This window comes from Onychomys torridus, unplaced genomic scaffold (genome assembly GCF_903995425.1).
Source record: "Onychomys torridus unplaced genomic scaffold, mOncTor1.1, whole genome shotgun sequence".
Lineage (NCBI taxonomy): Eukaryota > Metazoa > Chordata > Mammalia > Rodentia > Cricetidae > Onychomys > Onychomys torridus.
In genome coordinates, this window is record NW_023412976.1 from 1 (window position 1) to 18,083 (window position 18,083).

Sequence of the window (18,083 nt, forward strand, 5' to 3'; positions counted from 1 at the left end):
GAGCTCTGGCTATAGTGGAAGAGGCTATTGGTCGAGCACAAGTCGCTCGACTGCAACCTGGAAAAACCGTTGCTGTTATGCATCTTGCAGACAGCAGGAGTCCCCCTAGGAGTCCTGTGGCAGGATGCGCCTTTACTGTGGATTCAGGGACAATCCCCCGGGCTGAGAACACTCTCATATTATCCCGACTTGGTTGCTCACCAAGCCTTTGTGGGAATAAAATTAGCAATTCAACATTTTGGTAAAGAGCCTGACAAACTTATTATTCCTTATACTCAAGAACAGGTTCAAATTCTAGTGGCCTCTACAGAAAAATTGGCCAATATTAATAACCTCTTATTCTGGAGTAATTGATAATCACCTTCCTTCTGACAAATTACTTCTTTTTGTAAATAAAAATGAAGTTTACTTTCCAAAACAGGCTGCTTCATCACCTATTGTAGGTGCAGTGACGGTGTACACTGATGGGTCTAAAACAGGTCATGGTGCATATGCCCAGACAGGTCAAGATCCAAAAGTATTCCAGTTTACACCTGATACACCTCAAGTGGTGGAATGTTTAGTGGTTTTACAAGTTTTTCAGGACTTTTCAAACTGTGCTATAAATGTTTTTTCTGATTCTCATTATGTGGTCAATGCAGTTGCCCATTTAGAAACAGCTGCTGTTATTCAAATGCATAGCTTGGCAGCTCCTGTATTGGTACAGATTAGGCACGCTCTTTTAAAACGCAACCACCCTTTTTATATTGGCCATATAAGAGCACATTCCTTGTTGCCTGGACCTATGGCTGCCATGAATGATTTGGTTGATAAGGCGACACGCCTTGCATTTCTGTGTTTGAATGATTCTGTTTCTCAGGCAACAGAGTTTCATCGTCTTTATCATGTTCCTGCTAACACCCTGCGCTTGAAATTTTCGATTTCTCGTGAGCAAGCGCGTGCAATTGTTAAGCAATGCACTGGGTGTGTCCAATTTCTGCATCCCCCCCCATGTGGGGATCAATCCCAGAGGTCTTAAACCTCTTACCCTTTGGCAGATGGATGTAACCCATATTCCTGAATTTGGAAAGCTTAAGTATGTACATGTTTCCATTGACACCTATTCTGGGGTCATTTTTGCCTCACCACTGGCTGGGGAAAAAGTGATTCATGTGAAAACCCATTGCCTGGATGCCTGGGCTGCTTGGGGAAAAACCACACATATTAAAAACTGACAATGGCCCAGCATATGCATCCCGAGGGTTCCGCAACTTCTGCACTCAATTGCAAGTCACTCACAAAACAGGACTACCTATAACCCTCAGGGTCAAGGCATCATTGAGCGTGCTAACCGCACACTCAAGGAATTGTTAATTAAACAAAAAAGGGGGAATAGCAGAATACGCTACCCCTAAAGAAAGGATTGCATATGCCTTATTTACTTTGAATTTTTAATTCGAGATGCAGACAATAGGACGGCCGCTGACCGTCATTCATGTCTGGCCTCTGCCCATCAACAACTGGTGTTGTGGCGTGATGTGCTTGATGATAAATGGTATGGCCCGGATCCAGTTATAATGAGATCCAGGGGAGCTATTTGTGTTTTTCCACAGGAACGTCCGGATCCCATCTGGGTGCCAGAAAGGCTCACCAGGAAAGTGAAAGAAGCGCCACAGGATGATTCCATGGAAGATTCCAAGCTACTGGAAGATGGGCCTGCTGCTGTTCCTGATGACATGGAGCGTAGGGAAGATGGAGCCGAGATGGGGGATCCTGTCAGCCTACCCGAAGCCCATGCCAGTCCGCCATAATGCGGCTGTATTCCCTAGATTCTTTACTACTTCTAAAGAGTTGGGCCTCCCCTCTTTGCCATTAGACAAACAGATTGCCCCTTTAGGAGAAGATAGAAAATTTCAGGAAGAGGATTCACTTTGTTTTGTGTTAACTGATGTAGATCCAGACTACGAACCCTGCCTGGCCTTTAGGAAACAAGGTTTAGCATGGTTTAAAAATGAGCAGCAACTTCGGAATCTTACTGGGGGGGATATTACATGTAATGCAAATCAAACCCAATGTTATTATCTCACCTATGCCACTGTGTTTGAGAAGGCGGTTTGGTTTAACAGCACCTTTTTAAGCTCAAAGGATAATCTCCCAGATTCCGAGACGCCACCAGCCCAGCAAAGATTTGCCCCACACTGCTGGGGTACTTATGAACAGGAGATTTGGCCTTGGTCGGATTGTCAGTCAACCGCAGTTGCTTGGGCTGATGCTAGCAAAAAATTTACATTTTCACCTGATATGCGAGGTCCTAAGAGGGGTAGGGTTATGTATAATCAAGGTCTTTTCATCCAGAACCCACGAATGAAACCCTATGATAAATGGATACTCTGTGGTGTTAAGGGTAGTTGTACTGAGTTGAATGCCTTTTCCCTCCTACAAGGGGGAACAGCAGGTCTTTCTAATTTTTCAGGTACATTCGTTGTAAATTCGACTATGAAAGCGCAAGTTAGCGAGGAGGGCAATGTTACAATTTTTCAGCCAAAGGGGCCACCAACTGGTGGATATAAAACAATAGTAGAACATCTTTATAATTATACATATTCTCCTGCTCCTGTGTGTGTTTATTCTCCATTTTTGTTTATATTAAGCAATTCTTCCTTTAGCAGTTGCACTAATCAAACATGCTTTCTTTCTCAATGCTGGGATGCAGAACAATTTACTAGAGCCTTGGTGGCCAGAGTCCCACGGTGGGTCCCTGTGCCAGTGGAAGCACCTAGCACCATGACACTGTTTAGACCTAAACGAGATTTTGGTATCACTGCAGCGGTAATAGTGGCCATCTCCGCCGCTGCCACAGCCGCCACGGTTGCTGGCATAGCCATGTCTACTACAATCCAGACAGCTTCCACCCTCAACAGTCTTTCTCAAACAGTGGCACAAGCTCTGGACTCACAAGCTGTTATTGATACACGCCTCAGAGGTGGAATACTAATTGTAAATCAAAGAATAGATCTTGTCCAAGAACAGCTGGACATGACCTGGCAACTAGCCCAGTTGGGCTGTGAATGGAAATTTAATGCCCTTTGCATTACCAGCATTCCCTATGAAAATTATACTAGGGCTGCAAATTTGTCTCGCTCTCTATCTCTTCATCTTGCAGTCAATTGGTCCCAAGACTTTGATGCTCTCCTCGCTCAACTCCGACAGGCGGTAGTGACCATTAATTCCACGCGAGTGGACCTTAGCCTGGCGGAGGGAATGACTTCTTGGATCACCTCAGCAGTTTCCCTGTTTAAGGAGTGGGTGGGAGTTGGCTTGTTTGGCTGTGCACTTGCTGCGGGCGTTGTCCTGGCACTGTTCTTGCTGTGTCGGATATCTCGAAGGCGTAAGGTGGAAAAAATGGCGATTGCTAAGGCTTTGGCAGCTTTGGATGCGGGCAGTTCCCCTAAAGCCTGGATAGCTGTACTCAGGAATGCATAGTGCAGTGCCCTTGCACCTGGAGGCGTTCATGCCATTGCACCCAGAGGGACTGTACTATTGCTCCACTAGTCCTTCACTGCCTTTGCACCTCCAAGGGTTTACACCCATTGCACTGGAGAAGGAGTGTTGGCTAGCTAAGGCCTCCTTCGATCGGTCTACGCATCATGAGGTGGAGACCTGAACAGGAGTAAGTCCTTTTCTGTTATTTTCTAAAACAAAATAGGGGGAACTGTGACGACCGTCCGCCATTACAAGATGGCGCCGGCTTCCTCTCAGGGCATCGCCCTAAGTTGTTTACCACATCAGCTCATCCGTGCTGTTTGGCACTCTTCCGCCTGCCAGTCTGCCTAGCAACGGCAGCTGACCAATCCCGATAAGCCTCGGGTGTCAGTCCAGCTAGGCACGCCTACAACCTGCATATAAGCACGCCGACATCCGTGGTCGGGGCCCCTCACCTTCAGCTCTCCCTTAACCAAGCAGCGCTTCAATAAACCGTGATTGAAGAAGGATCCTCGAGTCGTGGTGTTATTCCCTGCTGGTCAGGGCTCGCCGCAAAAATGCTCAGTGGGTTATGGTTGAAGGAATACAGAACCAAGGGATACAGATTGGCTGAGGACATTGTCCACAGTCTTCCCTGCAGCTCCAGAAATTCATGGCCAAGGCAACAGCAATTGTTAGCTCAGGTATTTACCATCTCAAGTTTACAATTATTTATACTATTTTCCTAGTCTTGATACTGGTTTTTGTCCAAGGCACCTAGATCACTTGCAGATAAGACTCTTGTTGCTCACTAAATAGTAGAATTCTCCTGCAGGTGGGAAAATTAGCCTTGGGCAGGGATGAGTTGCCTATTTGCTTATCCAACACAATATGTACATCATTGGATCCCTATGAACACAACCAAGAGAACTTCACTCAGCAGGTTTTATTCATATATTTGTGTATACATACTTTCACATGCTTAACAAGGAAGAAATTGGAAGGGAAAAATTTAGGAAGGGATGGAGAGAGGACAAGGAGGGTGAAAATGATTTAATACATATTAATTATAATGTAGTAAAATAAATTTTAAATAAAGAAAATGCCTATGGAGATAGCTTAAGAGTTAAAAGCAGCAACAGGTGTTCCATAGGACACAGGTTCCATTTTACCTAACCATCTCCTGTAACTCTCTCTGTCATTTGCAAGTATTCTGTACAAACACCTGGAGGCAAACATTTATACATATAAAATAAAATGAAGCTTAAAAATGGAGTCCTCTGCAATGATGTCCCAGCCCTGAGACAGACAGAAGGCAGTTAAAGTTAAAATGATCTCTGTTGTTCCCAGGTCACAAGACCCCCAAGCAAGACCACCACAGAGCCATTATCTGTTGTAAGCACACAGAAGTTTTGAATAGCAAAATGAGCAAACTTGGTTGTGTTCATCATCCTACACAGCAGGTGAGGGAGAATGACCCCCAGCACTCAATTTAAGGGGTTTATATAGGAAAAGTTTACATGCAGCTTGTGATTGGATGAGGGGGTAGGGATGAGGTAGTTCTTTGAAGTTACTGGCTGAACTATAAGCATGAGGTTACTGATGGCTAACAGGATTCATGGTATTACAGAGTCATAAATTTTTACTACCTATGTCTTGCTTTTGTTGAACCCAGGGTATATACATTACATTCAGATTTGTTGTTCCTGTCCTACTCTTCCCTGAGTTCAACTTCTGATCAATTGAGCCTACTGCTCCATATATCTTGTTTTGCCAAGTCCAGGATACATAGATTTATTGTCCCAGCCTTAAAAGTTCAACTTCTGGTCACTTCTAAAACTGCTGGTCAGCAAATACCTTGGAGGAGGTGAGGGGGAAGCATCTCTCAAGATGGCTAGTGATTATTCCCTTTTTCTTCCCATCCTGCATGCTTAAAAGACCTTCTATGAAATCCACTGTCTACATAAATGGAGAGATTCATTCTACCAGTCCTGATCATGTAGAGAAGCTTGAATTATACTGTTGTGTTTTTGTTTTCTTTTCACCTGTCTATTGTGGAAGATATACTGGCTAACAATGGAGTTCATAAATGCATTCTTCCTAGCTCCATTACTTTCTAAGTATTCAACTTACCATGAAAACTATTCTTTATTATTATTTAATTTGTCAAAACTTTGCTCTGAATTTCAGGAATAAAACTCCTTAAGCAATGAAACCATCATCCAGCTTTCTGATGGGAGAAAGATCTATTATCTTGTTTGTGATCTAGTTTCTGCTTTTTTTTTTTTTGCTGTTTGTCTGCAGTCCCTGTGACAACCAGGTAAAAAATACCTTCAGTTCACCTGATGTCAGTGTCAAGTCACACAACAAATGCTCTCCTTGTGTGTCTTTAAATATCTCTGCAGTTGTTGATATTCTGGGCACCTTTCTACCTGTGTGCCAGTGAATCACTCCACCCCACATAGTATAGTGGGCTGGACAAGCTAGTTAGCCACTTTGTTTCCAGGAGGAAGAAGAGGAAGTGCCTATGTAAAGCAGGGAGAGAGCAGGTCTGCTTTGCAGCCTGGGGCAAGTGCTATTGAAATGCATATTTCTGCTGATCTAGAAAAAGTCTTTGCCTGGTGTGGAAGGGAGGGACAGGAACCATTGTGCTCTGTTTTTAAGCACATTGTAACCCTATGGGATGTGCTCTTGTCACTCAAGTGTCACTAGCCAATCAGGTCCTCCAGGTGACCTGCCAGTCAAAAGTGGTGCAGGGTTCTTCCTTCTGCCATAGGTTTCAGACTTGGATTTCAAGAGGACCTGGTGCTATTGGCTTTGTGTGGTGTGCTGTGAGCCCTGCTGCAGGGAGTTGAGCAGAGAGCATGGCTGACCTAGGAAACCATGACAAGGTGAGTGAATTGATTCTGTCTCCAGATAGGTTGAAGCAGATGATGAGGTGTAGAATCCACTGTGTTTGGTCCTCTCTCAGGATCTGGGTGGGAACCTGCCTGTAGAAACTCGGTCATCTTAGGTCCCATGTGGTACTTGAAACTCCCTAGACCCTCTGAATCACTGCTCTATGGGCAGTGTCTGCTCACAGATCCGAAAGTAGGGAGCTGTGCTTAAAAACCTCTTTGAAGCTGAGCAGTGGTGGTGGAACAAGCTTTTAATCCCAGTACTTGGGAGGCAGAGCCAGATGGATCTCTGTGAGTTTGATGCTAGCCTGGTTACAGAGTGAGATCCAGGACAGGCACCAAAACTACACAGAGAAACCCTGTTTCAAAAAAAATTTTTTTTAGCACTTCAACCTGCTTTCCATTACCCATGGAAAGCAGGAAGCGAAACTTGCAGAATACCTTCTATTACCGTATAGCGCTTCAGTGTTTTACATTTAATTTTTACGTGTAAGATCCATTTGTAGTTAATTTTGTGAGGGGTTATGAAAGGCATCTCATGCATTGGGTAGCACTCCCACTAAGGTGTGATGTACATGAATAGAACTGGTGATTAAAAGGATTTACTAATGCTTAGGAGATAGTAATTCTCACAAAATAGAATTTAGAGGAGGGGAGACTGCCTCTAATACACCCCAACAATAAGTACATGCTAACCAGGTGTGTTAGAGTTTAGAAGGGTAGGATATACTTACATTCATCAGGATTGTCCATCCAGATATTGGGCTCCAAAACATCACAAAGGAGCCACTACAGGTATATAACAAGCCACTAGGCCCAAACATATCAAAGAATTAAATTTTAACAAGCTGATTATTGAGGCATTATAGGGTCAAATCCAACCTTAAGGCCTGGAGTGCCACAATGTTCCAGTTTTCTTGAGAAAAGCATTGTTCTGCCAGATGGGCAATATGACACCAGGTGACATTTATTGGAAAAAGAAAAATGCTGTTGTGTTAAAGACTGGCCTGATCAGCAAGGCTTTCTTTTAGGCCCAGAATTAAGGAGGAGGGATATTCTTGGGAGAGCTAGCAATATCATGGGGCATAGGCCATGGGAGCTTACCCTAAGGGCCTGATGTATTGACAATAAAACAGCGCTCCTTCCCTAAGATATGTTTGGGTGAACTGCTTATGTTCTGGAACCAGATCTTTTATGGTGGAGTGGCTTCAGTCCGACATGGAGCTGTGGTTATCAGTCCCAAGACAACTGGTGGGCTTCCTCAGTAAGGTTCTAGAGATGCCCCATGTTCCCCTTTATGGCACTGTTTGATTAGCCTTCTCCTGAGTCTCTCCTTTTGTATGATGGCTTCTGCTGACTTAACAGAAGTCATCCATCCCCTTCCACTTACCTCCTAGAAGTAGTATACAAGATGCTGTTTTCCTTAAGAAGCTTACATGACATACAATGTAGCTTGTACAAGAACTCCCCAACCCAGCTCTTATCTTTACTACCTTCCACTTTTCCCATCATTCTCAGCCCCTGTCAGCTTTAACCCAGCACTAAAGAATGACCTGCTGTCTCAGGTGTTTGGTATGTTTAAGAAACCATCTGGGAATATTTTTGCTCTCTAACTCACCCATCTGCCCAAATGGCTAGACCTGCAAGTTGCTGTCTCTATTTACATTGTTCAAAGTGAAACCTGGAGCATGAAGCTAAAAGACACATGGATGAATGCACATGGTGAATGCAAAATGTGTCAAGGCTGTCTCCTACTTAATCATTTGCCAGAGATGGATGCATACTATCATTAAAGGTATTTTTCTTTATTAATATCCTAAGTGTGATTTCTCCCTGGGAAGTCAGTATTAATTATAGGACAGCAGAATTTCTATCCTGTTAGACAAATGTTTTGGAGACAAGCTCTTTTATGTTGTCTCGGGTGTCCTTGATTCCATTCTCATGCTCTCCAGGCCAATGATCTCACTGTTCTTTATGCTATAACTTCAAAATTCTTAAATTAAATGACTGTACCACCTCAGAGTTTTAAAATTATCCATTTGAGTCATGTAGTTGACTATCTAATGCAGTCACCAGAAAAGGTTTCACATGTGGAGCATTGCTTCTGAGTCCAGACCAAATAGCAGAAATAATTTATTGTGCACACTAAAGGGGGAAGCAGGGTAGACAATCACCTGCTGGAGTCACTATTATAAAAAAAAAGACTTGATTATGGTAGCAAGAGTTGTTTTATACTTTCTCATCATGTTTTAATTTATGTCACATGAATGATCACAGACCAGATTGTGTGAGTGTAGAGTTTTGGAAAATTATCTTTTTTTTTTTTGTTTTTTGTGACAGGGATTCTCTGTGTAGCTTTGCGCTTTTCCTGGGACTCACTTGGTAGCCCAGGCTGGCCTTGAACTCACAGAAATCTGCCTGGCTCTGCCTCCCGAGTGCTGGGATTAAAGGCATGCACCACCACCACCCAGCTTTGGAAAATTATCTTGAGCCAATGAATATTGAATTTGTAATTAGGCAATTCTCCTATGCAGATATGTGAAATCCTGCTTGACACAGTTATGTCAGCTCAGAGGTTTAAGAAACAGGTCAATGACTATGACTTGATGTGCCAATTATAGATCTCAGCAGCTAACATATGCAAATGAGCAAGATCAATCTATCTCATATTAATGACTTCCCCTCCACTAGGGAAGGGCCTGTTCTTTTTCAAAATCAATATAGCTAAGGTTTTCATCTTAAAAATGCATTATTTTGTCAGGCGGTGGTGGTGCATGCCTTTAATCCTAGCACTTGGGAGGCAGAGCAAGGCCGATCTCTGTGAGTTCGAGGCCAGCCTGGTCTTCCAAGTGAGTTCAAGGAAAGGTGCAAAAAGCTACACTGAGAAACCATGTCTCAAAAAAAATTATATCATTTTAAAAATTGCTTATTGGTATCATTTTTAGTGCACTACTGCTCTTATCTCTCTGTTTCTGTTCTCCAATGTCTCTAGGTAATCAGTGGTTCTATTCCTTTTCTCTCAAGTGATGTTGATTATTGATTTCTGTGTAGAGCAATGTCTCCTTTAGTTTAAGCTTTCCTCATTCTATGTAACTGAGGATTGCATTGAACAGCTAATCCTGCTTCTGCGGCCCAGTGCTGAGAAAAAAGTCCTCCAATTTCTTCTATTCTGGGCCTTGATTAGTCAGTAAGAAGAAAAAATAAAATTAACCAGTTAATAAGTGACCCCCAATCTCTCTTGCTTTTAGTGGATTTTAGTGGAGAGTTATACATGAATAGGGACCTGTGCAAGAATTGAATTCATTGAGCAACTTTGAAGCTGGTGGAGTCACAGTGCAGAAAGGGAGAGACAGGTTGGGGTTGACAGACTTCCTACTTCAAGAGTACTTGAGAATAGCAATGTGAGATTAGGTAATCAATTTTAGATGTTCCAAAAATGTCCTGATTGGCCATTTCTTGGGGCCCACAGACAAGGACAATCAAGAATCTGGATAAAGGACTTATATTACCATGAAACAAAATTGCTATAGTTACAGTAGGTCAATCAACACATATATAGGTAAAATTTGGCCATTCCTAATGGCACTGTTATTTTTCATGTTTTATATCTACACCTAGAGATACAGGTTTGAGAAATTTTTCATGTGCTGTAATACAAATCCTTGGACTATGGAGCACATGGCCATTATCCCCATTTTTACATTTCAAAATATAGTTTTGAGATTTTTATCTGTATCATATCCACATCCTCTTTCTTGTCCCCAAGCCATGCCATGACGACTCATTGTTTTCTAATTCATGGCCTGTTTTTCTTTAACAACAGTTATGTAGTAACAACAGTTACTGTGTGGATGTGACTTTTTTGGATACACAATTTTCCAGCTATGATGAGGCGATGGGTTGGCTGCACTGCATATTGAGTATATAATTAAATGATCTCACAAGGGAACCTGTGATTTGGATGAATAAGTGGATAAGTTCTAAGAGAGTACAAGAATGTCTACAAAAAATAGAATCTTTCTAGACTAGGACCCTGTCCCCTGGGTTGGAAGGACAAAACTGGAAGGACTGTGCTTTCTGTGTCCTTTGATCTTTGATCATCCAGTAGGAGAGTGTGAGGCATTTACCCAGTAACCCCACAGCTCCCCAGAGTTTTCGTGAGTGTGAGCTGCAGGAAATATTAGATAGAAGGATTTATAGTGTGGAGATAAACAGATAGAAAATAAAGGATAGCCTCGAGAGGGCCTGGAACCTATATCAATGGTCTCTGACTGTCTCTGCCCCAGGGTATTTATAGAGATGCCAAGGGGATGGAGCAAAAGACCTCCCCCCAGCAAAACCAAGTGCAGACCATTTCAGACACCTGCACTCAGGCCCGTGGCCCTAATCATCCTCTATGGGGACCTGCTGGGTAAAGTCATGAGGAACCCAAAAACGGGCTCCAACAGGAGACCTGCTGATATTCTCAAACCATTAACACTTTGAAAACTTAGCAAAACATCCAAAAGCAATTTCTTTTTCTTAATTTTTTTTTATTTAGTGTTCTGCCTGCATCTCTGTAGGCCAGAAGAGGGCACCAGATTTCATTACAGATGGTTGTAAATCATCATGTGGCTGCTGGGAAGCAAATTCAGGACCTCTGGAAGAACAGTCAGTGCTTTTAACCTCTGAGCCCTCTCTCCAGGCCCAAATGTAGTTTCTTAGAACTTTTTAAACTTTAAAAGTAGTCTCTAAATGTACCCAATTTACATTTTTTGGATGTGAGCCTCGGCTTTAATGGCTGAGCCATCACTCCAGTCCCCAATTTGCATTTATACTAACAAAACATGACATTAATCCACTCAAAGAAAATATTTTTTTAAATTAAATAAACTAAGGAATATTAATTCTCACATTTCTTCATAATTTCTTAAGCAAAGTCACAAGCCTAGTTAGAAAACCCAAACTTTTCCATTTAAATAGTTCCAGTTGCAACACAAAACCAGTTCCAAAAGTAATTCCATTTTTACATAAACAGTTCCATAACACAATTCTTGAATCACCAGTTAATAAGGCATATATGCATACACAAAATTGTATCTTGACTCTAGGTAGAAACAATAAATTTCTTCATGTAAACAATTCCATATTTAACCCAAATTCCAGAAAACAGTTCCCAGGTTATTACTAGAAGCAAATTTAAAATTATCCCATTGCAATGAAATTACTATTGTTCATTTCATTTCTTAAGTCCCAAATATCAAATGATACATTCTGGTACTAGCCTTCCAAATATAAAGAAACGCTTAACCAAAAATTTTGTAGTTTTATCTCTTTTTTAAGTTCAAAAAATTCTGGTATCAGGCTTTCACTTCCAAATACGAAGAGACATTTTACAAGCAACACTCAGCAGTTATCAATTTTAGTTCAAACAAGCACCTCTGCAACTTGTGATCTCACAGGGAGGATCATGTCTCTTCTCTTTCTTCAGAGTCTTTCTCCCTGACAGTTCCCAGTTTGGTCTCAATTTACCCCTTCTACCCCAGAAACATTTCCCAATGCTGCAGTGACAGCTTTTTTGCTTCTGAAGGTAGGACCTTTAGTCCATTTCTGTATTGGGGTCTGAGGTTTGTGTTTATAAATAAAGCTTAGCAAGGGAGTTTTTTGCCATATCTAAGCTAACATTAGGACTGGTGGTTTTCCTCAGGCCTTCACCTGGCCCAGTCCCCCAGGGGGTTGCATGTGCTTGTCTGGGTGCTCAAGGACAGAGCTTATGCCAGAGGCAATCATCCCTTAGGGTTACACTCCATCTCACCTGGAGTCAGTTGAAACAAAGCTTTTAAGCACAGCACTGAGGAGGCCGAATCTTCTGTGGATTTCGGAGGTTGAGGCCAGCCTGGTCTACAGAATGAGTTCCAGGGCTATACAAATAAATCCAGTCTCAGGGACACACACACACACACACAAAAAGAATCAAACAAAGTATAAGATCCCCCTTTAATCTTGACATTACCTTCTGGTGGTAGCCTACATACATAAAGAACACAGAAGGAGTAAGCTCTCCCTTTCCCTGGTTACCCTAGCTCTGGCTACCAAGTACATTTTTTTTTTGAGACAGGATTTCTCTGTATAGTTTGTGACTTTCCTCGAAGTTCCTCTGTATCCCAGGCTGGCCTTGAAATCACAGAGATCTTCCTGACTATGCCTCCCAAGTGCTGGGATTGAAGGCGTTTGCCACTGCCAAGCTCCAAGTTCATTCTTTTACCAGCACCAGAGCCTCCTTCCTTAGAATTGTGCTGTATACTAAAGAGCAGTTGAGATACACAGCCTCATGCTCTGAACAACTACTGACTTTTTCAAATATCCAATGGTAGCAGTCATAGATGGACTGCCTGAAACACAGTTTGTCAGACATTCTAATAAATCCATTTTCTTCATACATAGATTCATTCTACCAGTACTTTTCAGTTAGAGAACCTTTAATAATGCAGTTTTTTTTTTCCTTCACCTGCACACTGAGGAAGATGTGCTGGCTAACAATAGTGTTCATAAACACATTTTTCATACTTCAGTTATCTAAATATTAAACTATCCATGAAGACTACTCTGTATTATTATTTATTTGCCAACAATATGCTCTGCACTTCTGGAATAAAATTCCTAAAGCAATGGCACTATTTTCTTGGTTGTGATCAAGTTCCTGAATTTGTTGGCTGGTAGTCTGAAGTCCCTATGACAATAAGGTACAAAGTACCTTCAGTTCACCTGATGTCAGCAGTAAATCACATAATAACATTCTCCTTGTGTGTCTTTAAATCTCTCTTTAGTTGTTAATATTCCCGAGATCCCTTTTACCTGTATGACAAGGAATCACTCTGCCCCATATAGTTTAGTGTTTTGTACAAGCTAGCTACCCACATTGTGTCCTGGGGAAAGAAGGGGAAGTACCCATGGAGAGCAGGAAGAAAGCAGGGTCACCTATTGGAGCCAAGGGCAAGTGCTGTTAATAAAGGAATCTCTACTCATTTAGAAAAAGACTTTGGGGTGGAAGGGAGGGTCAGGAATGATTGTGCTGTGTCTTTAAGCACACTGTAACCCTGTGGGAGGTGCTCTTGTCACTCAGGTCTCACTATCCAATCAGGCACTCCAGGTGACCTGCCAGTCAGAAATTGGGCGGGGTCCTTCAGGCCACTGGCTTCAGATTTGGCTTTGAAGAAGAGCTGTTTCCAGCAGTTTTGTGTGGTGTACTGTGAGTCCTTCTGGTGAGTCCTTCTGCAGGGAGCTGAGTTGAATTAAATCCATTGTTTTTAAGGTATATAAATGACCAATGATTGATAGTTCCTGTTATTTTTTGGTGGTAGTGTGTGTGTATTTCTCTTCTTTGGGGGTTTACTCCTGTGGGGTTACTGTTTTTGCCTGTGTTTTGGAGGGTGTATCTGACTTCCTTAGTTTGGAATTTTCCTTCTAGTGCTTTCTGTAGGGCTGGATTTGTGGATGAGTATTGTTTAAATCTGCCTTTGTCTTGGAATGTCTTTTTCACTCCATCTATGATGATTGAAAATTTTGCTATGTGTATTAGTCTAGGCTGGAATCCATGGTCTCTTAGTGTCGGCATTATATCTGTCCAGGTCCTTTTGGCTTTCAAAGTCTCCATTGAGAAATCAGGAGTTATTCTGATGGGTTTGCCTTTATAAGTCACTTGGCCTTTTCCCTTTGCTGCTCTCAATATTCTTTTTTTTTTAAATTTTGTACATTTAGATGTTTAATTATTATGTGGCAACAGGGATTTTTTGGGGGCCTAGTCTTGTGTTCTATAGGCTTTTTGTATCTACATAGACATATCCTTCTTTATGTTTTAAAAGTTTTTTTCTATGATCTTGTTGAATATATTATCTGTGCCTTTGAGTTGGTATTGTTCTCTTTCCTCTATACCTATTATTTGTATGTTTGTTTTTTTCATGGTGGCCCAAATTTTTTGGACATTTTTTGATATAATTTTTTTGGCATAGGTATTTTCTTTGACTGAAGAATCCATTTCCTCTATTGTATCCTCTACACCAGAGATCTTCTTTTCTATCTCTTGTGTTCCTTTGTTTCATTTTGCATCTGTTTTTCCTGCTCATTTACTCAGATTTTCTATTTCCAGCATTCCCTCTGTTTATGTCTTCTTCATTTTTTCTAGTTCCCTTTTCAGGCCTTGGACTGTTTCCCTCATCTATTTCATTGCTTCTTCATGATTTTCTTTCAGGAATTTATTGCTTTCTTCTGCTTTATTTGTCTTTTCCTCTAGTTTTATTTTAAAGTGTTCTTCCCATTTTATGTTCTTTATTGATTTCCTTGCCCTTTAATTTGTCTTTTGCTCAATTTCATCTTTGATTTCTTCTTTAAAAGCCTCTAGCATCTGCATGATGTTATCCTTAAGGTTGCTTTCTTCTGCTTCTTCCATTTTGTTATGTTCAAGGCTTGCTGTTGGAGGAGGGCTAGGTTCTGTTGATGCTGTATTGCTCATTATTTTGTTGTATGTACTTCTACCTTGACATCTGCCCATCTCCTTGTGGATTCATTCTTGGTCTGATCCGCAATCTTGGTCCTGTCATAACTGACAGATTAAGTGTTTCAGTTACCCTCACTTTTTCCAATGAGAGGTGGCAGATTCTGCTTCTCAGAAAGCGAATGTTGGTCTGATCAGGGCTCTCAGATTCCCTATCTCCTGAATTTACTCTTTGTCCAATATTGACACTTTGTACAATGAGAGCTCTCTCTTTCTCTGGGCAGGGTGGTGCCATATTTTGTAGACCTTTGAAGTGTTTGAAGATTACTAGTCTACCTGAAATATATCTATGTATACCTAGAAAATGTCACATGACTATAAGTTTAAGTATCATAGAAGACTAATTGATCTGTATTTCTTAATTATCCATTACACTCTAAATGAGTTGTCTAAACATAAAACCTCAAATGAGAGTAGAAATATATTTTATACAGAATAACAAAATTAACTTTAAGTTAGTATCAATAGACTAAAATCTATACCAATGTAAGACATTTTAAACAAGTTGTTGTGTTTTCAAAGTAAGTTCATTAATCTACCCTTTTATCTTATTACATCTATATTATATGTCCTTTTTTTTAGAAAGAGATCACATTTATAATCAACCTGATTTAAATAAAACTATTGTTTTTTTTCTGTCCCACATCAGAGTGCTCTTTTGAATAGGTACTCAAGAATCAGTTAACCCCCTTTTTTTGGGCAATATTTCTGTCTGGGTTTAGAGAAAGACTCAGCCAATTCCATCTCCAAAGCAAGGTTGATAATTTTGGGAAATTGGGCGTAGTTTCTCTTACTGTTTACTGCTGGAGGGGGCGATGTATCTTATGGGGACACAAATGTAATCATCTTTCCATTTGTAACTGTTTAAATGCACAGCCATTTTAGTAAGATTTATGAATGTACAACTTAAACTGGAGCAATTTAGATTTTTAGAAGTTGAATACAGAACTAGCGTGAATGACTAACTCTTTTTAGGAACTTCAGTAAAACAATCTCTGAGTTCATCTTATCTTTTTGTTTGTTTGATACAAGTTTAAAGTGCAGATGGGTTCTTATTATTTACTTTTTTGTTGTCCTATAACTGATTATATAGACTAGGCTAATTTTCAACTGAGAAGCACATATATATGCTTCTACCTTCTAAGTTCTGGGATTAAAGACATGAGCCATTACACTCAGCTTACAAATTTTTATTGTATTTAGTAATGGTTCATGCAATTTCTTTGATATGTGCTCAGTACTGTTGAAGTCTTTTCTTGTCTCTCTAACTCTATTAATAGGAATTTCTCTTGCAAGATGATGTCCAATTCCAAGCATTCATAAATAATTGTTGTAAACCTCCTATTGAGTTTGTTTGTGAAGTAACTTGATGATTTAATTGTAATGTTTGAGTCATAAAATACGTGTGGCATTCACCAGAAATGTGTGGCTATATTGTCAAAGAAGCACACATTTACAATGTTATATCATGCTTTTTGTTTTATACATCTGGATGCACATTTATGTATGGCATATTTTAGAATGCAGTGACCTATAATGATGTGCATGTCAACATCACTCAGGAAGAGTGGGCATTGATGGATCCTTCACAGAAGAATCTCTACAAAGATGTGATGCTGGAGACCTATATGAACCTCATTGCTATAGGTAATACTGTAAATTTTCCTTCATATTTTAAAGAAGGGGATGCCTATTGATTGATTATTGATGCTCTTATACAATTCTGATTGAGAATGTGAAAGAATGAGCTGAATAAATCAGATTTCATTCTGAGAATATCTGAAGATATTAATGTAAAATTTTCAGTTTCTTGTAATAATTCATATATGATTCTTGTCCTATATCTTAGGCTACAATTGGGAAGATCTTAAAGTTGAAGAACATTGTCAAAGTTCTCAAAAACATGCAAGGTAATTTTCTTGTGAAAGCTGATAGAAATGGGCTTCTGGATATATATAATTTATCTGGAAGTTTTAATTAGATGAAGCAGTGTAAATAATCACAGCTTAAAATACATTGTTGATCAATAAATGCTCATAAACACATGTCCCTCAATGGCAGAAAAGTGAATTGTGTTTGCAAGTGATTCTTTTAAGAAGGAACACAAAAATCAATGGCTTAACAGAAATCAACATTTGAATAATAGCTTTATCAAAGCTATGGTTTACAACTGACAATCCATTTAGTTTCATAGCATTTATATAATAAAATTATACTCATTAAATATGTGATAAGAATATATGTACAACCTTGAAATAAGCAAATAGTCTATAATATAGTTAATTATATAGTTGTTCTGTCTTGCTAATTTTAGTTAGATGGGTAGTTAGATTCAAGAGTTAAGGGGGGGGGTTGTAGAGAAACATTATTCCCTATACCACAAGTTGATGAGGAACAGAACGTCCAACTGTAAATGAAATGTGAAAATGTTATTGTTTTTAATCTTTCTTTATATGTTATATCGTATGTCACTCATGATACCAGCTCTATGAACATAAGAATATGGAAAGAAGCAATGTACATCTTTCAATCTCAGAACAATTAGAAGATATATCATAGTTCAATGTTGAATATAACTTGTTGAATGTGATTCAAGTTTACAAACAACAAGGTTTCCAACTTCATTCAGAACAGTTCAACAAGCACACCACAATAATGCCCTATGAGTACTAAAACTGTTTAAATACTTCTGTTTGTCCTGGTTAATGATGAACATGTACCAGAACTTACAGTATAGGGAACTTTATCAATGGAATAAATCAGGTATATGTCCAAATTCTCCAAATTCTCTTTAAATATGTGAAAAACCTTAAAGAAAAAATGATGCCATGAATATGCGCCAGTAATAAAGGCTCTTATCATCACAGGCATGTTCAAATATGCAAAGCCATCCTTAATGCAGGGGATGAACATGAGTGTAAATAACATGTTAAAACTTTAAGACCTCATTTCTCTTTATGTTTAGACCAAATTGTAAAATTAATTCTTGCAGATATAAAGACTCAGCAATGCAATGAATGTGATAAAGTTTTTAAATGTTTCAATTGTTCTTGCAGGCATAAAAGAAATCATACTACAGAGAAAGCACGTGAATATACTGAGTGTGGTAAAGTCTTTGTATGTCACAGTCATCCTCAAAGGCATGAACAAACACATACTGGAGAGAAATCCTATGAATATAATCATTGTGGTAAAACCTTTGCACAACACAGGTC

General features: G+C 40.0%; 1 protein-coding gene across 1 annotated transcript; it reads left to right on the forward strand.

The window, feature by feature from the left end:
- Positions 1-6,225: 6,225 nt before the first annotated feature.
- LOC118576096 (zinc finger protein 120-like) lies at positions 6,226-18,069 on the forward strand (the record flags this gene model as incomplete). Its single annotated transcript, XM_036176484.1, has 4 exons — positions 6,226-6,332; positions 16,389-16,515; positions 16,718-16,778; positions 17,925-18,069. Coding segments are annotated over exons 1-4 (360 nt in total), but the record flags the coding sequence as incomplete, so codon positions are not given.
- Positions 18,070-18,083: the final 14 nt, after the last annotated feature.